This window comes from Trichechus manatus, unplaced genomic scaffold, assembly GCF_000243295.1.
Source record: "Trichechus manatus latirostris isolate Lorelei unplaced genomic scaffold, TriManLat1.0 scaffold00088, whole genome shotgun sequence".
Taxonomy (NCBI): domain Eukaryota; kingdom Metazoa; phylum Chordata; class Mammalia; order Sirenia; family Trichechidae; genus Trichechus; species Trichechus manatus.
The window spans coordinates 7,844,429-7,869,254 of NW_004444024.1; the positions used below are offsets into that span (position 1 = coordinate 7,844,429).

The 24,826-nt window shown below is 41.6% G+C and overlaps 2 protein-coding genes across 2 annotated transcripts; one reads left to right on the forward strand and one right to left on the reverse strand.

Moving 5' to 3' along the window:
- The first annotated feature begins 2,315 nt into the window (after positions 1 to 2,315).
- THRSP (thyroid hormone responsive) lies at positions 2,316 to 2,777 on the forward strand. Its single transcript, XM_004381998.2, has one exon. The coding sequence runs from the start codon at positions 2,328 to 2,330 to the stop codon at positions 2,775 to 2,777; it is 450 nt and encodes a 149-aa protein (XP_004382055.1). The 5' UTR covers positions 2,316 to 2,327.
- A 3,425-nt stretch (positions 2,778 to 6,202) lies between these two features.
- On the reverse strand, positions 6,203 to 15,943 carry NDUFC2 (NADH:ubiquinone oxidoreductase subunit C2). The gene is made up of 3 exons (XM_004381999.2): positions 15,668 to 15,943; positions 10,071 to 10,214; positions 6,203 to 8,096 (listed from the first exon to the last, which is right to left on the reverse strand). The coding sequence occupies exons 1-3, from the start codon at positions 15,834 to 15,836 to the stop codon at positions 8,047 to 8,049; spliced, it is 363 nt and encodes a 120-aa protein (XP_004382056.1). The 5' UTR covers positions 15,837 to 15,943; the 3' UTR covers positions 6,203 to 8,046.
- Positions 15,944 to 24,826: the final 8,883 nt, after the last annotated feature.

A 24,826-nucleotide genomic window follows, 5' to 3' on the forward strand; every position in this document is an offset into this window, starting at 1 on the left:
CACCAGCTTTCCTATCCCCTCCTGCCTTCTAGTCCTTGTCCCTGGACTGCTGTGCCTCATTAGTCCCATTTTGTTTTATGGGGCTGTCCAATCCCCAGCTGAATGGTGAACCTCAAGCTAAAAGGGTGTCCGGGGCCATACTCTTGGGGTTTCTCCAGTCTCTGTCAGGCCAGTAAGTCTAGTCTTTTTTTGTGTGTTAGAATTTTGTTCTACATTTTTCTCCAGATCTGCCCAGAACCCCCTGTTGTGATCCTGGTCAGAGCAGTCAGTGGTGGTAGCCGGGCACCATCTAGCTGTACTGGACTCAGCCTAGTGGAGGCCTTGGTAGCCGTGGTCCATTAGTCCTTTAGACTAATCTTTTCCTTGTATCCTGTTCTCTTCATTGAGGAGAAAACATTTTAAGAACTTTTTTCCCCAGAAAAGGTTAAAAAACAAACAAACGTAACGTCTTTCAGGACTGGAAATTAATTAATCAGATTTTACTTGTATTAATTTGTTAAATATTTAAAGTCATCAATTCTTTAACATATTCATTTAGAAAAATTTTTTTCTTTTCCACTCTTAGGAAACAATTTTATGCAAATTCTTCACTTTGCTGGCTGGCTGAGGTAATATTGGGCTACTGTGTCTTGCTAACCGTTCTATTTGCAGTAAAGTAGTGGGGAAGGTACCTTGTCCAAGGACGACTGTCAGGACTTGGACAGGATACAACCCTAGCTTTCCCAAGCAGTAATTTCAGAAAAGAACCTCACCTTATGCTCAGGACCATGAGGTGGTTTTGGGCACCTGCCATTGTACACAGCTCTTGGGCGGTCACATGAGGCTGCAGCCGCCTCAGTCCCCTCGCCACTCCAGAGGCCTTGCCCTTCCTCCCACCAAGCCAAGGATCCCATTTTTCAAGAGACCGTATATTATAACCAAAGACGATAGAATATGCCAAGAAATGAATCTAATGGTCTTGTTGTTGTTAAGTGCTATCGAGTGTGAGTCAACCAATATTTACTGAGCATTTGTAGTGCTGGGCCCTGGGTCAGGTACCAAACAAACTGAAACACAGTATGGGGAGTCCTAGAATGGAGGGGTAAATGAGGAGGTGGGGAGCATAGAGTGGGAAAGGGGAAGGGGCTGGGAGCCAGTGCATATTTACAGAGGTCCTGCAGTATATCAAATAGTTCACAAACATCATCTCCAGCCCTCAAAACTACCTGTGGGGAGGAATTATTCTTACACATCCTGACTCCTCCTTGACTAAGAACTAGTAGTGTGTGTTCTTTACCTCCCTTTTATTGAATAATAGTGTATATTACTTTACCTCCCTTGGCCTCAATTTCCTCATCTGTAAATGAGGGATAATAATACCTACCACATATGAATGTAGGGAGGATTAAATGAATTTTGTTCTAAGCACTCTGCATATATTAACTCAGTTTAGAAAAACAAGCCCTCAATCAATGCTAACTCCTATCATTATTATGAGGAAGCTGCGGCTCAGAGAGACTTTACTAGCCTATGGACACACGACCAGCGAGGGAGAGCTTTTCCAGTGCTCTCTGTTCCACTCCACAACCTGCAGCAGCACAGGAGAGAGGTGGTTCTGGGCTGGAATCCCAACTCCAATGTGACCTTGGGCAAGTTACTTTAGCTGCCTGTGCCTCAGTTTCCTCTTTGGTAAAACAGGAATATTAAGAGTATGTTCATCATAGGATTGTGGTGAAGATTAAATGACATAGCTCCTGAAAGAGCTTGACACAGAACCTGACAAGAGGTAGGTGCTCAATAAATGTTAGCCATGAAAACAAACAAAAGCAACAGCTATTCCATTGCCTTCAGGCTCCTAATATCAGTGATCTTTGCCCCACACAGAGCTGTTTCATTTCACAACCCTCCTCCCTGATTCATTTCACAGCTTTGGGGCTCCAGGTGGAAGAAGGGAGCTGTGCATTAGGAAGCTATCCTAAGCAGGCAGCAAAGAGGCAGCATGGTCACAGGTGACCTGAGAGAATTATTTACTGCCCTGGGGTCAAATGTACAAGTTGCCAAAGGAAAAAGCTTCCTTCTAATTGGCCCTGCAAGCTGTTGAAAGAGGAGCCAGGCTCTTGCTGAGGTAGCCCTGCAGTGCTGACTTGACAAGCAGAAGGCTGGCAAGTCTGTCCCTGGGCAGACAGATCGCCTGACACAGAGATTGGGGCCCAAGCCCTGGGATTGGCCTAAACCAGGGCTGTGTTTACCCACCACTGGGCCTTGGCATCCCTTCAAACTGTTGAATTCAGAGCCTAGAAATAGTGCTGGGGAAGGCTGCCAGACTCAGCATTTCAGAGGAAGCAACCATGCAGGTGCTAACCAAGCGCTACCCCAAGAACTGCCTACTGACTGTCATGGACAGGTACTCAGCCACTGTGCGCAACATGGAGCAGGTGGTGATGATCCCCAGCCTTCTGCGGGATGTGCAGCTCAGTGGGCATGGGGGCCAGATCCAGGATGGTGCCCCTGATCTCTACAAATACTTCACCATGCTCAAGGCCATCCAAGTGGACATGGACCACGGGCTGCTGCCCCGGGAGGAGTGGCAGGCCAAGGTGTCAGGCAGTGAAGATGAGGCTGAGAATGATGCTGCTGAGACAGAGGAGGCCAAGGAAGAGAGGGTCTCCAGTGAGCTGTATCTGGAAGACCAGTTCCACCTACACTTCTCCAGCCTCCATCACATCCTCACACACCTTACCCTGAAAGCCAAGGAGGTGACAAGGAAATACCAGGAGATAACGGGACAGGCCATGTAGGCCTCAGACTCTGAAGGTAATGGTGGCCTTGCTAGTGGGTATCAGGGTCCACCAAGGGGAACTTCCAGGGGAGGAGAGGGAGAAGTGGGAGAGGGAGAGCCCAGCTGTCACACAGAGCCACCCTCGCTTTAGGGTACTGGGACTACGACCTGGGAGGGCCCAAGACCAGGCCTGCCTTACTATCCTGATCCAGCATTGGGTGAGTCATGGAAATGAACTGTTATGGAGACAGAGGGAAAGTGGCCTTTGAGTACATACCTCGTATGCACATATGCACATGTGTTTGTGCATGTATGTATTTATTTGTAAGCAGGTGAATGTAGATGTATGAATTGAATGAGTGTATTCTGTTGACTTCTCTAAGAATCTGAATTAAGCTATGGCTCTCTCCCCAGGGTCCAGGTATATATACACATAATTGTACATATAATTTCAGGGGATATGCCTTCCACCAAGGCCATCCATGGATAAGGACCCCTGATGTCATGTATTATTAATAGCAGCCACTATCTGAGCACATACTAAGTGCCAAGTACTTGACAGAATTATTTAATCTTCATATTTATCCTACAAGGACAGCTTTTATTATTTCCATTTTACAAATGAAGGAACTTGCCCAAGGTATGTGTATTTACTCAGGTGTGTATTGTGAGTTCTATGTGTATGTGGCAGTGCTTCCCAACCTTTTTTCAAGTCACAGAACATGGAAAATTGTATTTATATGGTACATGGGGGTACGTAGGTGAGGCTGCTCAGAGTACCCTGCAACTGGCAGAGGTTCTCTGGCCATCCCAGGTCCTAGCTGACCAAACGGAAAGCCACTAGAGGCACACCAGAGCGTGGTGGGATGCCCACTGGGAAGTCCTTTTGTGTGGACACATGCGTATGTGTTACAGTTTGAGCCTAATATCTATGCACAGAGGGGCTGGGGTTGTCAGGTGTGAATGAGTGGCAGGCTACACAAGCAGGTGGTGGCATCATATGGAAGTGGGAAGAGGACCTGGGGCAGTTATAGGTGGGCCACTCATGAATAAAGGCTTGGAGAAACTGGGCCATGGCACCCGCCAGCTTTGACCCTGTGCCACTTGCCAGTCCTGCTCCCATGAACTGGCTTCATCAGTTGTAAAGCACATCCATGCCTATTGGAATGTCAAAACTATCTGATGTTGGTATGTGGGCAGGATTTTTTTTTTTAATTGTGATTTAGGTGACGGTTTACAGAGCAAATTAGTTTCTCATGCAGTTAATACATAAATTATTTTGTGACATTGGTTGCCAACCCCATGATGTGTCAACACTCTCCCCTTCTCCACCCCAGGTTCCCTGTTTCCATTTGTCCAGTTTTCCTGTCCCTTCCTGCCTTCTCATTTTTGCTTTTGGGCTGGTGTGTCCATTAGACTTGTACACAATTGAACTATGAAGCACCTCCCTCATGTGTGTCATTGTTGGCCCTATAGACCTGTCTAATTTTTGGCCGAAGGGTAAACCTTAGGAGTGACTTCAGTACCAAGTTAAAAGGATGTCCGGGAGCTATACTTTGGGGTTTCTCCAGTCTCTGTCAGACCAGCTAGCCTGGTTTCTTTTTTTTTTTTTTTTTCCGTGAATTTGAATTTTGTTCTACATTTTTCTCCAGCTCTCTGGGACCTTCTATTGTGATCCCTGCCAGAGCAGTTGGTGGTGGTAACCAGGCACCATCTAGTTGTTTTGGGCTCAGTCTGGTAGAGGTTGTGGTAGTTGTGGTCCATTAGTCCTTTGGACTAATCTTTCTGTGGGCAGGATTTTTATCCCCACTTTACTGGCAGGGAAGTTAAAGCCAGAGAGGTGACCTGACACACCAGAGTCACGCAGCTAGTGAGGGGACAAAAGACGGGCACAAAAACACGCTTCTTTCTATTGTGCCCATTCTCTGCCATATTGTGCTTTCTTCATAATCTGCCTAAAGGCTGCACAATGGGGAATATAAATGGACCCCAAACACACAGAGCCTTTAGAGGGCTCTGTTTCAGGTATTTTCTCAGGCATTTTTTCTTCCCCCCACCAGGCTAGCTGGTCTGACAGAGACTGGAGAAACCCCAAGAGTATAGCTCCCGGACATCCTTTTAACTCGGTACTCCTAAGGTTCACCCTTCAGTCAAAAATTAGACAGGTCTATAGGGCCAACAATAACACACATGAGGGACGTGCTTCATAGTTCAATTGTGTACAAGACTAATGGACACACCAGCCCAAAAGCAAACCCAAACTGCCAAACTCAATCCTGCTTGCCTCTCCTAATGAGGCTCCCTGAGTCTCCTTTCAGAAGTTCCTCTTGAGTGAAGCTGGGCTAGGTTAACAGCCCTGGGTTCAAGTCTTGCCACCACTTACCAGCTGTGAGGTGGGTATGCCACTTCACTTCTCTGGGTTTGTTTCTTCACTGAATAATTAATAGTAAAAGTATAACACCTGACATTTTAATGTTTTATAGTTTTAAAAGCATTTGCACGCCAACCATATAATGGATTTATCATCCTCATTTTACAGATGAAAAAACTGGGAGCCTGAGAAGAAAACTGAGTCCAAGGTTACTCAGTAAATGGCAGGCCAAGATGTGAACCCTGGTCTAACTTGAGTCTAATTCCTTTCCTCTACACTGGGAGATTGTTGTGTTCCTTAGAGCTTTAGAATTCTACAGCCTGGTGGGGTGCAGAACTCAAATTTCTGGTAAAAAGACCAGACTTAATGGTCTAAGACTGGAGGGACCCTGGAAAACATGGCCCCCAGACTCTGTTAGCCAAAACTAAAACCATTCCCAAAGCCAACTCTTCAAAGATTAGACTGGACTATAAGACATAAAATGATACTTGTAAAGAGTATGCTTCTTAGCTCAAGTAGATACAGGAGACTAAATGGGCAGCTCCTGTCTGGAGGTGGGATGAGAAGGCAGAAAGGGACAGGAGCTAGTTGAATGGACACGGGAAATCTGGGGTGGAAAGGAGAAGTGTGCTGTCACATTACAGGGTTACCAACAAGGGTCACATAACAATGTGTGTATAAATTTTTGTATGATAAACTAACTTGAGCTGTAAACTTTCACTTAAAACACAATTAAAAAAAAAGAAGAATTCTACAGCCTGGGCTAGAGATGGGAACTGGGGACGGCAGAGTTGGGTGGAAAACCCACTCCTTGACCAACCAAACTGCTTCAAAGACTAGAGCAGCAATTCTACATCATAATGCCTCAACACACCCTAACGTAACCAGTTTTCATTCATGGAGGCAGTACGGTATAGCAGGAGTAAAAAAAAAAATATCTGGGCTCTTTTCTTGGCTCTGGCATTGACCTCTGTATGACCCCAGACAACTTACTGCACCATTCTGCCTCAGTTTCCCTGTTGGTAAAATATACAGGTGAAATCAGAGAAGTTATGCCAGCTCTGATACCCTGATTTCTCCAGTGCTGCAGCACTGCCAGCTTTCCTGCAGCAACACCAGCATTGAAGTTTTTTCTTCTTTTTCCTACTTCAGTAGGCTTGTGACAGTACTTTAGTTTGGATTTATACTGACTTGGCTTTTTTACAAAATCTGCACTCCACAGATCACCTTACACGATAGAAGGCAGACTCTGTGACAAGGACACAGGGCAGTTCGTGATCACTGATGAGACCAGAAAGGCCTGAACCTGCAGCTGGAAGTGAAGGCGACTGGGTTCTCTGGGATGCTTCCCCACCTCCCTTTGAGCACCACTTCATGGACTACAATTACTGGCTCACTTTTAGGATGCTTGCTGCTATTCATGACTCCCCTCACTCCTCTTATCAGCTTGGGGTTGTGGCCAGTGGTTCATGAGCAACCAAAGCTACTTGTCTGGTATGGTAAGGCAGAAAGAGCGAAGTGTTAACATCTGACCAAAGGTCACCTCCTTCCTCTTGGACAAGTTACCTAACCTGCTGAAGTCTACATTTCCCCATCTACAAAATAAGGATATCATAACGTACATCACAAGATTGTTGTGATAATTAAACAAGACGATGAATAAAAAGTACCTGGCATGTAAGAGCCATTACTATAGGCTGACTTTTCTTCTCCCATCTCACCTATGTATCTTTTCTGGCCCTTGCTTTTTACTCTCCAGAACTAAGAGTCCCTTGGGATGAGCAGTCTACCCTCTTGTACCTGCTAACCATTGATGAGGCCAAGCACAGGTGAACTGTAAACCTATACTGCAGTAGCAATAAAAAATAATACCTTGTATTTGTACAGCTTTATCATTTCTAAAGTGATTTCTCTGACATGATCTCATTTTTCACAAGTGGTATTTCAGGAGAATAGAAACCGAACTCATTTAATTTTGCCCAGGAACTATCTGCTGAGATTCATACTGCCACCTAATTTGAAATCACATACAAATGAAAGAAACAAAACTATTTTATTAATCTACAAATTGTAATCTGATTATAAAATCTGAGCCTGGAAACAAAAATTTTTGGTCAAGCATTCAGATTTGGTAAATCATAAAGTGCAACCTCATTCCAGTCAGGTGGAGTATTTTTCACACCAAGCTCCACTGCAGATGTTAGCTACTGAGTCTACTTTCCCCAGAATTATCCATCTAAGACTCCTCTGCAGTATCAGACTCCTAACTGTTCTCGCTATCTTGAGTCTCCTCCTTCCAAACCATCCTCTATATTGCTGCAAAGAGAGCTCAGAAATACAAATCTGACTATGTCATTCCCATTTAAAACTCTTTAATGACTCTGCAATACCTGTAAGAATAAATCATGATTATTCTGCATGGCACACAAAGCCGTTCATAATCCAGGTCGTTTTATACGCACAGACTAGAACAAGAGCAGACAAACTTTTTCCATGAAGGGCCAAATATTAAATATTTTAGGCTTTGTAGGCCTTAAGGTCTCTGTCACAACTACTTAACTCTGCTGTTATACCATGACAGCCACACAAAAACATGTAAACAGACAGGCATAGCTCTATTCCAATAAAAATTTTTTTATGGACCAGATTTGGCCTGTAGGCTGTAGTTTGCTGAACTCTAAGCTACAACTAAACTCCATTTTTAAATCTGTTAGATGTCTTCTTAAAACTGGGTGAATGACAACTGATCATCCTCTGATGAACTATTTTTCTTATGACAGAAAGTCAGAGCACTCACAATGACCATTTTAATTACAAGGTGTTAACATACAGATTAACGAAAACTTTACATCATGAAAACATGTTCTGTAGAATTCAGAAATAACAGGTTCAGCGAAACTGGAGCATTCTGGAGACTTCAACGCACTGGATGGAATTCTTCAAGAATTTCAGCATAAGTTTTCTTATCTATAAGGAGAAAGATCACAACAGTAAGACTTATTTAACTTACGTTTAAAAAAAATTGTATTTCCTAAAGAAAAATTAACATTCAATATTCTTATGGCTAGAAGCTCCCAAGAATTTCCCTATTTTCTGGACTTCAACCATGGCTTGGTAATCACGGAGACATTTGTTTCACTAAACAAAGAGTAACTTTGGAGGAATCTGTGGTGACATCCAGATAGCTGCCAGGAGGGGCAAGGTGCTGCCACAGGTATACTGACTGAAGGGGTGATGAACAGAATGAACAGAATGAATAAGGTGAGGCAGAGGTCAGCTAGGAGGGGAAAGGAGCTGAGGTGGTCAAGCTCTCCATGTCCCTGCTGCCAGGGCATGTGGCTTTTGGCATACCTGCTGGTAATCTGCTGCTCACAGACAGAATGAGCCCGTGTGGTAAGGCGCACTCCTGCAGACAGAGGGACCTAGTCCTAGTGGAAGTATCTCTAGGCAAAGAGCCAGGAGGTCTGGGACTGAAGACTGAATCAGTCACTGAGTCTCATCTTAGAAATCAATATTTCCAAGATTCCTTCCAGCTCTAACAACCAACGGTTCTGAGTATTCCCCATTCCCTGACATCACAGACATCATTGAAGGCCATGGGAACATCAAATAGAGTAATAAAATTTTAGAGTTATACAGGACCTTAGTGATTATTCAGTTTAATAAAATTTAAATGTTTTAGATTACACATTCACATGGATAGGAAAATCTTTTTATATAAGTTCAAATTTTTCCTATACTCATTCATTCAATCATTTAATAAGGATCTGTGTGCCAAACACTGTGTAGGCCCTGGAAAGATAAAAAATGAATATCCTATGAAGTTAAGCTCCCAGCCTACAAAGAGCTGACATATGTGCACGTCTGTGGTTATGTGCATGTATGTAAAATAGAGACAAGAAAACAATTAATTACAATTACATTCACAGACGATAAGTAGAGCATGCTGAGGGAGTTCCTGTCTATAGCTGCATGAAGGCTTCACTGAGATGATGAATCTTGAGTGAGAATTTGCTAGGTGGACAGGGTCGGAATAGGGGCAAGAGGAGGAAGAACGTATCAGAAAGAGGGCACCGCATGTACAAAATGATACGGGACAGGCTCAGGACAAAGCATTTCACAAGGCAGGAATAGAGTGATGGGAGATAATGCTGGAGAGCCAGGCAGGGTCCTGTCATGCAGGGTTCTGTGTAGGTCAGGTCAGCTATTATTTATTAAGGGCCTACTATGTGTAGGATCTCTGCCAGAGGCTGGGGAAACAAAGATGAAGCTACAGTCCAGTGAGGGACACAGATATGTGTACATAATGGGTTAAAGAGAAGGGTAGAGTGTTTCTACCAGAGGACAGGCAATTAGGTTATCCTGAGGAAATAAGTCATCCTAAGGAGTATGGCTTTTATTACAGAGGCAATATTTTCTTTTCTTTTTTTGCAATTTTAAGCAGAGAGACGTAATCAGATTTGCTTTCAGTAAAAGTAAGAGTGAAGGCAAAGGTAGGCTGGAGGCAAGTGCAACAGTCCAAGCAAGAGATTATTAGGTCCTGGCTAGGATAGTAGCACTGGGGAAAAAAAGGGAGTACAAAGTTTAGAAACATTTAAGACACGATGACTACAAGGACGTGAAAGAGAAAGACTGAAGATGAGTCTCAGGCTTCTGGCTTGAGTACCAGGTGGACAGAAGTGCCACTCACTGAGGAAGCACACAAAGGAGCAGGAGGTTTGGGAAGGCAGAAGGGGCAAGAAGTTTGTTTGCTGTCACTGAGAGACACGGAGGTCCTCAGACAGAAAACTGGATTATGAGTTCAAGAAAATTCTGGTCTATAGACAAAGATGTGTGTGTTCTCAGAATACGGAAGGTACTTGAAGCCACAGACCCTGATAATATTAACCAGGGAGAATAGTACAGAGTAAGAAAGATTTTCTACAATTAACATGAAAATACCTTTTTCAGGAAAATCCTCCTGATGTGATTTTATATATCCAAACATATCATGGTCCCTCACAGCATATATGTAGTCTTGACGTTTTAAAAGATAATACCCAACAAAAAAAAAGGAAGTAACATATAGAAGCTGGCGATGCAAACCTGAAATTCAAATGACAAATCCCAAAGAAAGCAAAAATCAGTTAATGTGTATTAAGAATTATATTTTTACATTTCAGATATACAATTTATTATTATGGATCTTCCAACATTCTTAAAATAAATAAATAAATAAAGCTTTTCTATATGGCAATGTCTTAAAAAACAGCCTTGACCTTCAGATATCCAACCTCCTCCTAAAGAAGGCTGGCCCTTATGAAAAGTTACACTCAGTCTACAAACACAACTATCAATAGATTCCAAGATATTTTTATTCAGGCTTTATAAAATTCTGCATGATAAAAGGTAGATAAGTACAAAATCCTGAATGCTGGACTAAGAACTGAAAAAAAATTTTTTTTCAATAAATTAACTTTAGACCTAAACTAAGTGACGGGATAGAGGTAAAGTCCTCTACAAACAGTCTAAAAGCAATTTGGTTTGTTTTCATATCTTGATTTATATTTGCGAATCTATTGTTTACTAAAACAGTAAGCTAAACTACAAATTTATCTCTTTACTGTATTCTCTTTTGTACATTCTGAATTTTGTATTATTTGCATGTATTATCTATTCAAAAATATTATTTTAAAAATAATCAGACACCAGGGAAGATTAAATCACACAATCCAGGGAAAGCTAAATTTAAAGTCTAAAGGAGAGATCCACAGGTGTGAATTTTATATATGGAGACATTTTTTGCAAAACGTTAACTGCTGGTTTGGTTATCTGGCCATGCTCTAGAATTCCAACCTTTTTCTCTTCTTATCCCTCACACATGCCTTTGGAGAGCTCATTTATTTCTATAGTTTTATCTACCACCCATGTGCTGATGACTAAGCAGTTTATGTCCACCCATGCTGAATAATACACCTGTCCAAATGTTTGGCAGATTTGTCCACTGAACATCCCGAATGGAACCCATTTCCTTCCTGTTCATACGTAGTTCTCCTATCTCAAAGAATGGCAGGACAGCTTACCCAGGAGCCCACATTACAATCATCCTTTCTTCTATCCTCTTTCATGACATCTAGTCATTGAGTCCTGTCAATTCTACTTTGTCGATATTTCCTTTCCTCAGTGCAGGGAATGTATCTCTCATTTGAGCTAACTAGCCTCCTTCTCATCTCATTTTCCACTCCACTCTAATTCCAGCTTTTATCCTGTCAGAAGAGAAATCTTACTAAAATGCAAACCTATCTTGTTGGTCTCTTCCATCCTTCGATTATGCCCAGTAGTAGTCTAAACTCCTTAATATGACCTACACGGCCCTTCATGAGCTGACTTCCACCTTTATCTTCTGACACTCCCTGATATGCACACTATGCTCCAGCAACACTGAATTAGTTCTATCTCCCCACACAAACCATGCTATTGATGCTTCTATCTACCATCACTGGTTATTTCTCTGCCTAGTGACCTCTTCATCCTTCAGGACTCAACTCAGACATCACTTCCTCTAAGAAGTCTTTCCAGAACTTTCCTAGAGTTAAAAGGGTGAACTCATCTCTACTAATACTTAAGTTGCTGTAATAATTTACTTCTGTCTCTACTACCAGGCCAGGCCAATGTTTCATACATCTTTGAATACCAGCACTTAGTAAATATTTAATAAATGAGTGAATGACCTTGGGCAAGTCAATTTACTACCACTGAAATAGACAATATCTAACCTATCTTTCTCACAGTAGTGGTATTATATAAACAAAAAGAAAAGGTGTGTAAAAGTGTTTTGAAAAATATGTAAAATAATAAAAACGTAAAATATTCCTAAGTCTGGGGGTAGGCTGGGCCCAGGCTCTTTTGCATCCTCCCTCACTCCAAACAGTCACTGCTTCCCCTAATGGGCCACCTGCAATATAGTGAACCGGAGCATGCTGAGTTCTCCCAGGTGCCACAGGGCTACACAAACACCCAGACTCTCCATGCTTACCTGTATCCCTCACAGACAAAGACTCTATAAATATTTTAGGTGCTAATGTCCAAGTCCCAGCTCTAAAGGCATGGCTTGGCCTCTTCCTAAGTCCCCATTTCCCTAAGCTCTCCTCTCTCTCTAAGTGGTGGTTTTCCCCCCACCACATGCACAACCCCCTCCACAATCATTTCCCCCTTCTTTCCTTTACTCTGTGAATCTAAACCTGGAAGCTATCATGCTCTTTGCAGAACATCGTAAAATACTGATACATGAACTAGAAATCAATAAATATTTAATTTTGTGGACTAACTATACTTAGATACCAACTAACTCTAAATTTGGGTAGGTAAGTGATAACCAGCAACAAGCGTTTAAAAACAGGTGATGGAAGAAAAAAATTATATTTTCTGATAACTTGAAAAAGATCTGCACAATTTGATTTCACTGACAGAATATCCCAATCCTACCCACTGAATACACAGGTACTCTCCAGGGCCGTAGTTTGAAAGTCCACTACAGCTCTCTCCTTCCCTACTCCTCCAGCTCTTAGAAACATCATTTATAATGTCATACCTGTAACCTTAAGTGCATAAACTTGTATCACAATTTGTCTTTTTTAATGAATATGGCCACTTGCTCTGTAAACCTCTGGAGGGTCTGTATGTGCTCATTCATTCAATGAACATTTACTGAGTACTATATGCCAGAAACTGAGCTAAACAAGCCCAACATACATTCAATAAATGCTGCTGACGATAATCATTTCAATAAAACCCTCAAGACCTAAACTTTCCAAAGCAACTTAGGGAAGTCCAAGGAACTCAGGAATCCTGACCCCTAGCCCTATGCTAACTGCTTTACATACATCATCTCAATCAGCCCTCAGAGCCACACAGAGGTACGGATTATCCCCATTTTAAGGATGAGGAAACAAGTTCACAGCAGTAGGTCATTTCCCCAGATCAAAAGCTAGTAAAGTGGAGATGTGTTAAACCCTAAAGTGCTCTTAACCACTATACTCTTCTGTTTTCCAGAACCATAAAAAAAACCTGCAAAATAATATGAGTTTGATAACAATGAGGCAAGATTAAGCGGTACGCATGTCATGTTTCAGTCCTTCTCTGGAACAGCCTCCCTCCCATCTGTATCATGTAACACAGCACCTGGCACAGACAAAGAGCTAAGTAAATGTTGAACAAACAAATATGTGGTAAATGTTTGCATGAGAACAGCTAAGAAAAGGGAACTCTGTTGAGCATTTTCTCTGTGTCAGGCACTTTACCTATAGAATCTTGCTTAATTCTCACAACAAATATGTAAAGGTTAATTAGTCTCATTTTATAAATGCGGAAACTCTGGCTAGGAGAGGCTTGACCAACTGGTCCAAGGTGACATAGCTGCAAGCAGTGAAGCAGGGACACTTAGTTCCAAAGTGGGGGTCTTTTCATTATACCAAGCGATACACAACACACACCCATTGCCGTCAAGTCAATTCTGACTCATAGCGACCCTATAGGACAGGGTAGAACTAGAGTTTTCAAGGAGCGCCTGGTGGATTCAAACCTTTTGATTAGCAGGGTTTCCATACCAAGCAATAGGCTTGGGGAAATGTGGAATACGATCAAAAGGGAGAAATCCCATATCCTTAAAGGCAGAAATGGAAAAAGATCATTCCTTTCTGTAGTGAGGGGCCATGTCCAAGGGAGACGGGATTTCAGTACTATTTGAGCACTGGAAGTGCTGGTATTTGGTGGGCTGGAGCCAATCTCCAGCCATGACATGCAGCTAGAAGGCTAAAAAGGCACATGTGGGGTGATTCCTGGTTGCCTAACCATTGTATTAGCTTTCTTCCAACTGAGCTACCCATACCCACTGCTTTCAAGTCAATTCCAACTCATGGCAACCCCATGTGTTACAGAGTAGAACTGCTCCATAGGGTTTTCTTGGCTGTAATCTTTACAGAAGCAGATGCTTATATCTTTCTTCTTCGGTGCTGATGGGTAGGTTTGAACCACCATCCTTTAGATTGGTAGTTGAGTGCAAACGATTTGCACCACCCAGTTGGGACCTTCCAACTGGGCTCCTTGGCTCCAATGCATGTTTACATTGCTGATAAAGTTGACCTTTTAAAACTAAGTCTGATAATTGTACTCCCGAGCTTTCAAAATCTGCCTGCCTAGAGCACACTCAATCGTCAAACTGGCCCCATTTACAGAGGTCTCTATCTCCTCTGTGGCGCACTGGTTAAAGTGCTCAGCTGCTAACCAAAAGGTTAGCAGTTCGAACCCACCACCCACTCCATGGGAGAGAGATGTGACAGTCTGCTTCCATAAAGATTCACAGCCTTGGAAACACTATGGGGCAGTTCTATTCTGTCCTATAGGGTCACTATGAGTCAGAATCTACTTGAGGGCAGTGGGTTATTTCGGTTACCTCCTCCAAGGAGCCCTGGTGGCATAGTGGTTAGGTGCTCAGCTGCTAACTGAAAGGAAAGCAGTTTGAACCCACCAGCCACTCTGCAGGAGAGAGATGTGGCAGTCTGCTTCCGTAAAGATTTACAGCTCTGGAAACCCTATCGGGCAGGGCAGTTCTACTCTGTCCTATAGGGTCACTGAGTCGAAATCTGCTCAGTGGCAATGGGTTTTGGCTTTACCTCCTCCATTTGTTTCCACTGGAGGCTCTCACTATCCTCCTAATATACCAAAGCTACGTTCAAAGACACCTCTCCCGTCCTCCTCTTGGAAATCCAGTCCTCAGCACAGCTATTCTGTCAGTTATTATGAGGATTACATACTACTAGGCAATACACCTCAGAAGTTTAGAGCCTCTCTACTCAAAGTGCCATTCCCAGACCAGCAGCATCAGTAGTATCTGGGAGCTTGCGAGCAACCCGGAATATCAGGCCCCTCCACGGACCTACTGAATCAGAATCCTCATTTTAACAAAATCCAGGTTATTCCTATGCATACTGTTTGAGAAGCCCTGGTTACCAACATATCAAAAACAAAACAAAACAACAACAAAAAAACCCAAACCTGTTGCCATCAAGTCCATCCCGACTCATAGTGAGAGGTCTAAAACAGGCTCCGCTACTTACTAACCATATGACCTTGAGCAAACTGCTTTAACCTCTAAGGCTTAGTTTTCTCTTTTATGGATAATACCTCCCCCATAAGGTATTTGAGGATTAAATGCTACAACGCACGAAGTGTCAGAAATGCATGGCAAGGAGTGAATGCTCATCATTGCACACACCACAGCGCTTAGCAAAACTGAGAAGGGAGCAGAGGATCCAGTCCCGGATCCTTAGACTCTCTGTGGGGTCGTGGGTATGACCCTGCTTAGCTACACCCCAGTTTTTCTGAAGTGCAAATGACACTATGGCCCTGACCGATTCAGAAGGGCTAACGCGGGGCAAACGTCCCCGGAAGGCGAGGCGGTGCCAGTTAGGTGAAAAGACCCCGGAAAAACGGAGACAGAGGCAGTCCTTAGCCCTGCGAACCCCTCCTCTCCCCGCCGACTCCGCCCGCGCAGCCCTCACCCGCCGCCACCACCGGCCTGCGGCGGATCGCGTTATCAACCAGGCCGGCGCAGTAGCCCAAGAAGCCACAGAAGACGAGCCGCGGGTCGGTCAGCTTGGGCGGGGGTAGGCTCCGGGCCTCGTTCGGCAGAAACTGTAAGGGCACTCGGCCCGGCCGTCCGGTCATCATGGTGACGCCGTTTCCACTGGAGGCCTGGCCTCAGACAGCCAACTACAAGGAAAACCACCACGACCAACTCCGGGGCCTAACCCACAAGTTTTCTCCTCCGAGCACCGGGATGAAGGGCACGGCGCAGGGCCGTGCAGCGCCCAAACCTTTCCCCGCCTGCGCTACAGCCGGAACTCCGCTTGCGAGGTTCCGGCTACTACATTGCCTACCCTACTCACCTGCCCGCGCGTCCGCCCGCCGGCATAGTCCTGCTGGTGGGAATGGGTGGTCCGAAGACTGGTATTACGGGATCGAAAAGTACATTAAACAATCCAAACTGAGTGAAGACTAGGAGACAATGATTTTTTTCTCCCAGTCTCTCCTACCCTGAATTGCCTGCCCTTCCCCCGCCGCCTAATGTCCATATAACAAAGATTCATCTTTACACCCAACACCCACAAGAGGACAAGGATAGTTTTGACAAACTAACAACTGAAATCCCATAAAAGCTTCATTTTCTGGGTTTCCAGTCGTTCCTTCGCACAAGCACACCCTCCAAAATGTAAAATTAAGGTTGGACTCTGGCCAGCAACAAAGAATTTGGAAAACCGTGGACCGGATCACTTAGTCACTTCTCGCAATTTGGGGTGGGTGGCAGGGTCCTGGGGCCTTTAAGTCCTTTCACAGGGCTGAGAGAGGAAATACTCCCCAGTGGTTTGAGGAATGAAAGAAAAAACGAATCTATAACATTCTGCCAAGTAATTGTCCAGTTTCTGTTAACCCATCTCTAGTCCTGAGGAGTTTCCATCTTTGAACAGCTCTGTCTTTAGAAAGTCTTCCTGTCGTGTCCACTCATTAGTGGGATCAAAATTTTATTTAGGTGAATGCTGATGAAACCAGAGGTTAGGGCAAAGGCACATACATCCGGAAGTGGAAGAATTAATAATTAAGTACGAGTTAAAAGTGAGTAAAGGATGGACATTTTATGCCTATAAAAAGCACTCCCTGATCTGTAATATTTCAAGCTAGGATTTTCCAAAGGAGTGTATATTGGAATAGTTTCCTGGAAGGCAGCAAATGTTTCAAATGTTCACATCCTTTGACCCAGTAATTACATGTATAGGAACCTGTCCTATGGAAATTATATACACTGTGAAAAAGCTTTTTTCACAAAGTTTTCTTTTAACCACAATTTCTTGTAAAATGATACCAAAATAATTAAAACTCCAAAAAATGTCCCACAGTAGGATTATGTAATCTGAATACCAGATAAATTATTAGCCAAATACTTAAATATTTAGATGTTTACAAAGATTCTGATAAAACATGATGAAGGGCTTGTATGTATTGAACGAAGCCGCCAAGGCTCAGCTTCTACAAAGAACCCAGTCCTGTGTAACCAGCTGCCATCTGTGTGGACTCCAACTCATGGTGACAGTCGAACCATTCTCCATAGGGGTTTCTTTTTTTAATTTTCTTTATTTTGGAAGGCAGCAAATGTCGTTGAGAATATACACAGCAAAACACACACCAAATCAACAGTTTCTACATGTACAATTTAGTGACATTGATTACCTTCTTTGAGTTGTGCAACCATTCTCACCCTCCTTTTCTGAGTTGTTCCTCCCCCGTTAACATAAACTCACTGCCCCCTAAGGTTCCTATCTAATCTTTTGAACTGCTGTTGTCAATTTGATCCCATATGGATAGTTCTTAAAAGAGCATAATGCTCAAGGCAGACTTTTTTACTAGTTAAGCTAAACTATTGTTTGGTTTTAAGAGTCTTTAGGGGATATTTTTGGTTTAGGATTTAAAGATTATCTCAGGGCATTAGTTTCAGGGGTTCATTCAGCCTCCCTGGATCCAGAAAATCTGGATTCCATGAAAATTTTAAATTCTGTTCTGCATTTTCTCCCTTTTGATCAGGATTCTTCTATGGAATCTTTGATCCAAATGATTAGTAATGGTAGCCAGGCACAGTCCAGTTCTCCTGGTCTCATGGCAAAGGAGGCAGTTGTTCATGGAGGAAATTAGCCCCACCTTCCATATCTTCTTCCTATTACTGATTCTCCTTCTTCCTCAGTTGCTCCAGGAACATAGAGACCAATTGTGCCTTGGATAGCCACTTGCAAGCTTTTAAGACCTCAGGCACTACGCAACAAACTAGGAGGTAGAACTTAACATGTTTAATTAACTGGGATGTCCCATGAAACTATGACCCTAAACCTCCAAACCAAGGAACCAAATCCAGTGAGGTGTCTGGTTGTCCGTAAGCAGCCTCAGCAGCTCCTTTTTTTTTTTTTTTTGTCGTTGTTTGTGAATATAGCTATCACACTTTTGCCAATTCAACTTTTTATAGGTGTACATCTTATGACAGCACTTACAGTAATCGGTGTGTAACCCTACCCTTAGTCAATGCAATTTTTCCATCACCGTAAACCAAAACTCCATACTTCAAAGCAATAATCCCCCCATTTCTCCCTCCCTCCCACCCCTGGTAAACACTAAGAAACTTTGATCTCTATACATTCACCATTTCTTGTTTTTTTGTATAAGTAAGGTCATAAATATTTGTCCTTTTGCAATTGACTTATTTCACTCAGCATAATGTCTTCAATTTCCATCCATACTGTAGCATACATCAAGACTTCATTTCTCCTACTGGCTGAGTAGTATTCCATTGTAGGTATGTACCATATTTTGTTTATCCATTTATCTGTTGATGGGTATTTAGGTTATTTCCACAGGGTTTTTGATGACTGATTTTTCAGAAGTAGACCACCAGGCCTTTCTTCTGAGGTGCCTCTGGGTGCAATCTTTAGGTTAGCTGGTTAGCGGTATGACCATTTGGATCAGCCAGGGACTCCATATGTAAGGGTCTCCAGAACACTTGCCTAGCACACCACTCTCCAGCAAACTTCTCCACAGTAAACCTTTCCCCACATTCTTCTGGAACCAATTTGGGGACATTATTATTAAAGAAGCTTACAAAAATACAGAAAAATACAAAGAACAATATAATACTCATCCTGTACCACCCGGAATGAACAAAAACTAACATTTTGTCATATTTTTCTAAACATTTTAAAAACGAGGTAAAGTACTACTGATCAGCTAAAATCTCCTTTCCCCCCTTCCCCAAGACAACCACTATCATGAGTTTGGTGTGTATACTTCCAGTCCATTTTTTTCTATTTTACATATATTTAGTATTGTTAGGTATGCCTTAAAATTTTTTTACCTAAATAGTATGATTTATTGTTTCTGTTTTTCTCTTGCTTTTATCACTCCATATAATGTTTTTGAGATTTATCCATCATGATAAGATCTAGTTCATTCCTGTGGACTACTGTATGATATTGCATCACACAAATATGTCACATTTTATTCATCCATTACCCTTGCCATTGTCAAACTTGATTTTTGCCAATCCATTGGTGGAAAGTATCTTCTTCATTATTGTTTTCAATTTTCCTTTCCTTGATTACTAGTGTAGTTGAGTATCTTTTCATATGTATTGACCATTCCAGTTTCCTCCTCCGTGAATGAATTGACTATGCATCTTTTGCCCATTTTTCTTTGTATCATCTTTTTTCCTTGCTGATTTGTAGGAATTCCATACATATTCTCAACACTCATGAAATCTACTATTTTTATGTACTCAGATTTATCTAATTTTTTCCTTTATGAATTGTGCTTTTTGAGCCTTGACTAGGAAATCTTGTTCACCCATTACAATGTCTTTCTGTTCTCACTCTCAAACTGTCCTTATAGAGAACACCAGTGACCTCCACATCCAATGATACCCATTTTACTCAGCATCTCAGTAGCATCTGACACAGTTGTCCTTTCTTTCCTTCAGTTAACACTCTCTCCCCTCAGCACCCAGGGCACTACACACTCCTAATTTTTCTCTTTTGCCTTCTCTTTATCAGTTTCTCTTCTCAGCCTGCAAATGTTAGAATTCCTTAGATTTGTCCTGGGCTCTCTTCTCTTTACTGTCTCCTCCCTTGGCTTTATCAGGTATATACTGATGACTACAACATTTATAACTCTAGCCCAAACTCTCTAGTGAGCTCAAGAGGTATATCTAATCATCTCCTTGACATCTTCACCAGGATATCTCACAAATATCTCAAATTAAATAGGTCCAAGATAAGACTCCTTTTCACACTGAGAAAATTAAGCAATATTAAAAAGTATAAGGAATATAACAGAAACCCATATTTACACCTAAGATTAACTGTAACCTGCTGTATTTGCTTCAAGTTTTTATTCCGCTGATGTATATACTTGAAACACACACACACACACCCCATTTGTATATAATATTCTCCTTTAAAAATATATAAAAAAAATAATACAGAGCTAAAACTCTCCTTGACCTCAACTCCCAGGTCCATTCTCCTTGTTTCCTCGCTAGAGGTAACCACTATCATAAATTCCATATGCACTTAGTGTCTATTTTTAATATTTACATTTATAGACAAACTCATTAGCAATATAAAACATGGGGCTTTCTGGGGGGTATGATTTTAAAATTTTACCCCTTCTGTGCATATTACCTCAAGTACATGTCTAAGAGTTTTTCTAGAGTATGCACTTAGAACTGGAAATGCTGAGTTACAGAATATATAGATTTTCAATTTTACAAATCATCATCAAATTGCTTTCTAAACAGACTGATCCACTTTCCACTCTCCCATTTTCAATATATGTAAAAGTAGTATTTTTTGTCAGACTTTAATTTTTGCCAATCTGATGCTGAAAAATGGTATTTCATTGTTGTTTTAATTTGCATTTCTCTATTATCCCATTAAAATTAGTCTCTATATAGTTATTTGCCATTTGGGTTTCCTTCTGTTGACTGGCTAGTCCTATACTTTGCTTATTTTTTCTAGGGTTGTCTTTTTTTCTTAATGATTTCTAAGAATTTATTTTGTGTGGTAATATGAATCCTTTGTTATATGTGCTGCAAAATACTCTCCCCAATCTGTTGTTTGGCATTTAATTTTGTCTTCTAGTACATAAAAGTTAAAATTCTGATGTAGTAAAATTTATCAATCTAATCTTTGTTTTTTTTTGGCACTTTTTGTGTTTTTAAACCAAGGTTCTAAATTTTCTTTTAAAAATTTTACAATTTCCAAAACAAAACTCTTTAATACCACCCCTCTATCTGTGAATTGCTTCTAACCAATAGAATGCAATACAGATGACAGGATGTCACTTCTGTAATTATATTACATAAGATTTTAACGTCTACCTTGCTATCAGACTCTCCCCCTTGCTGGCTTTGATGAGGCCAGCAGCTGTGTCGTAAGCTGCTCTATGGAGAAGTCCACATGGCAAGGAATTGAGGATGGCCTCCACCCAACAGTCAGAAAGAAACTGAAGCTCTCAGTCCTTCAACTCATACAGAACTGAATTCTGCCAACAATCACAGGAACTTGGAAGCAGGTCCTTCCCTAGCTGAGCCTTGAGATGAGACCACAGCTCCAGGTGACACCTTGATTGCAGCCTTGTGAGAGATCTTAAACAGAAGACCCAGGTAAGCTGAACCTGGACTCCTGATGTATAGAAATTGTGAGATAATAATTATGCATTGTTTTAAACTACAAAGTTTGTCACATAACAATAGATAACTTACACAGCTATTAAAAGAACGATGCAGTTTTATATGTACTGATATAAACTCCAAAATATACTAAAAAACTCATGATCAGCAGTGTGCAAAATGTTACCATTTGTGTATATATAAATGGTTGTCTATGCATAGAATTGGAGCCCTGGTGGTGCAGTGGTTAAGCACTTGGCTGCTAACCAAAAGACTGGCAGTTTGAATCACCAGCCACTCCTTGGAAATCCTATGGAGCAGTTCTACTCTGTCCTATAGGGTCACTATGAGTTGGAATCAACTTGACGGTGTTCTTTTTAATGCATAGGATATCTCTGGAATGATATACAAGAAAGTGGCCACAATGATTGCCTCTTGGTAGGGGATCTCAGTGGTTTGAAACTTTCTGAATTTTGCACCATGTGTATTATTTGTCAAAAAGTCTAACTCAGAAAATTCAAAACCCTTTTGTTCCCATTTCACTTAGAATAAATTCTAATTCCTTACTATGGCCTAAAAGACCATGCATGACCTGGGATCTGTCTAAGTCTTCAACTTGTACCACTCTTCCTGGCTCTTACTACTTTCTAGTCACTAGAATGTAAGTCCTTTGAGGACAGGCATGTATCTTTCTTGTTTACCTTTTGATTATATAGCACCTAGCACAGTGCATAACATTCAATAGGCATTCATTACATGTTTTTCTAAGGAATAATAAGTGAACCTGATCTGCAGACTTTTAGAAAGGATTAAATGAGGTAATGCCTAGCACAGAACTTGGCACATAGTAAGCACTTTGTGTATTACTTAAAGAGCTGTCATGTAAAATGGGAGGAGGATCTTATTCTGTTTTGCTCTAGAGACTAATAGGTGAAATTCAGAGGAAGATGAGCATTAATTCAGCACTAAGAAAGCCCTAACAAACAGCTGCCCATGTGAAGGGGCTGCTTGATGAGGTAGTGAACACACCATACTGCTTAATCAGCAGTCTGTTCTCCGTCAAGGAAACTGTAAAAAGTAAATGTGCCCTGAGTGTTCTTCTGGGAGCCTTTTTAAGATTCTGTGATTCTTATAATTCTAAGCAGTCTCATTTTCTTCAGAGCATTGTACATAGGTATATTATAGGTCCTGCACTTTTCATATGCACAAGATTAAGTATACTGTTTTTATTTCTGATACTTTAGTCTGAAAAAAATTAGTACCTTTACTGACCTTTCTATAAAATGGGGATGTTGATTTTGATTAAAGATTCTATAGAAGAATTCTGATCAAAAGGGGGAAAATGTAGAACTGAATTTAAAATTTTCATGGACTCCAGAATTTCTGGAGACATGGAGGCTGGATGAACCCCTGAAACTACTGCCCTGAAATAATCTTTAAACCTTAAACCAAAAATATCCCCTGAAGTCTTCTTTAAAGCAATCAAAGAATGTCTGCCTTAAGCATTGTGCTCTTTCAAGATCTCTATGGGAGCAAACTGACAACAGCAACTCAAAAGATTAGATAGGAAACTCAGGGGACAGTGAGTTTATGTTAATGATGGAGGAGCAACTTGGAAAAGGGGGGTGAGAATGGTTGCACAACTTGAAGAATGTATAATCAACATCATTGAATTGTACATGTAGAAATTGCTAAACTGGTATATCTGCTGGGTATATTCTCAACAACAAAAATAAATTATTTAAAAAAATGGGGATGTTGAATATGGGGCTTCATTGTGAGAAAATAATGACTGTACTGATTCAAGTTTTTGAGGGTTATTAACTTGTTCTAATCTCAGGACAGTAGCTCGTCCTCTTTAGATCACCAAAAAAGGCGTAGATGGGTCAAAAGATTTTCTTACCACATTCATGCTGGAAATGTAATTTCATCAAACTACTGAAGAGCAAAATATCTTTTTCAAAAGTTGTATTTTGTTGTAATGTTTTTCCTCTCATTAACTGTAACAGAAGCTGCACAGATTGTGCATAGGGAATAATTCTTCTGATACGGAAATGCTTCCTTCACCAGAGTTATTTCCAAGTGGATGTCATTAACCAGGAAGACCCTGGTGGTGTAGTGGTTAAGTGCTATGGCTGCTAACCAAAAGGTCGGCAGTTTGAATCCACCAGGTGCTCCACTCTGCACTATAGGGTCACTATGAGTTGGAATTGACTTGACAGCAATGGGTTTGGTTTGGGTTGGTCATTAACCAGGGAAACTATACCAGCATGGGGCTGCAAAGACAGTGCATCTTTTTAATATTTCCTTCCCATTTCTGGCTCTATCCCTCTACCTTTATCTTGTTATATTTTGGTGTAATGCATATAAATTAGACAGCAGATGAGAAATGAGTTGTTTATATCTTGTTTAAAATTTGATAGTAATTGTCTTACACTGGGTTCCCTAGAAAAGCAAAACCAGTGAAATGTGTACATATATATATATATGTGTGCATGTGTGTGTATAAAGGAAATGGCTCACACGGTTGTAGCAGCTGGAAAGTTCCAAGTCTGTGGGTCAGGCTGGAGGCTTCTCCTGACTTATGTAGCTGTAGGGGCTGGCAAATCTAAGATTGGCAGGTCAGACAGCAGGCCTCTGGCTCACAGGCTGTGGAGGCTGATGAACTCCAAGACTGGCAGGTAAGCTGCTAGCTCAAGTCCCAAGAATCAGAGGTCAGATGAACAGGAGCCAGCTGCAGGATCCAGAGTGAGCAAAAGCCCACAAGCTTTGCCAGGAAGTCCACATATATTGAATGCAGGCCACACCCCCCAAGGAAACTCCCTTTCAACTGACTAGCTGCTCATAACAGATCTCATCATGGGGGTGATTACATTATTACACAGCTACCAAGCTACATCATAACTGCCAAACCACTGAGAATCATGGCCTGGACAAGCTGACACATAACCTTAACCATCACAGTAATCTTAGCTTGTTCTTCTAGGCTTTGCTTAATTTTAGATTTTAAAACATTTTGAGGCAGCACTTTTATTTACTTAGTAAGTAAATTTGTGTAAATTTGTTGTTAAAAACTACCCACATCTGCAAAGTTAAAAAACGTGAACACAAGGTATACTGATCAGAGGTCTTAAGCCTGTATTTGGATTTTGAACATTTAAGTCTAATAAAAACTAATATATGACACAAATCACAGCATATTTACTTTGGCAGAAGATGGGAGAGGGCCCAGAGCCTCTGCAGCAACTCTGAAGAATGCCCTGGGCTCTGCAGAACATTCTGAAAATCTCTGCACTAGATGAGCTCCTCCAGCTCTGACATCGTATCACTTTCACAAGGACAACCTACGAAGCATAATTAGTTTGGTCTTGTTGAGATGCATCCAAATTCACCTTCTAACTTCTATTTTGTTTTTTGGATTGTACACTGATTGGTAAAGATGTAAAGAACTACACTG

What these genes read in the sequence shown, in the direction of transcription:
- THRSP (XM_004381998.2), top strand. Translation starts at nt 2,328, where the DNA reads ATGCAGGTGCTAACCAAGCGCTACCCCAAGAACTGCCTACTGACTGTC.
- NDUFC2 (XM_004381999.2), bottom strand. Translation starts at nt 15,836, where the DNA reads ATGATGACCGGACGGCCGGGCCGAGTGCCCTTACAGTTTCTGCCGAAC. An exon ending in CAGGCCGGTGGTGGCGGCGG is followed by an intron (nt 10,215 to 15,667) that starts GTGAGGGCTGCG and finishes TTTGAATTTCAG; the next exon opens with GTTTGCATCGCCAGCTTCTA. An exon ending in GGAGGATTTTCCTGAAAAAG is followed by an intron (nt 8,097 to 10,070) that starts GTATTTTCATGT and finishes TTCTCCTTATAG; the next exon opens with ATAAGAAAACTTATGCTGAA.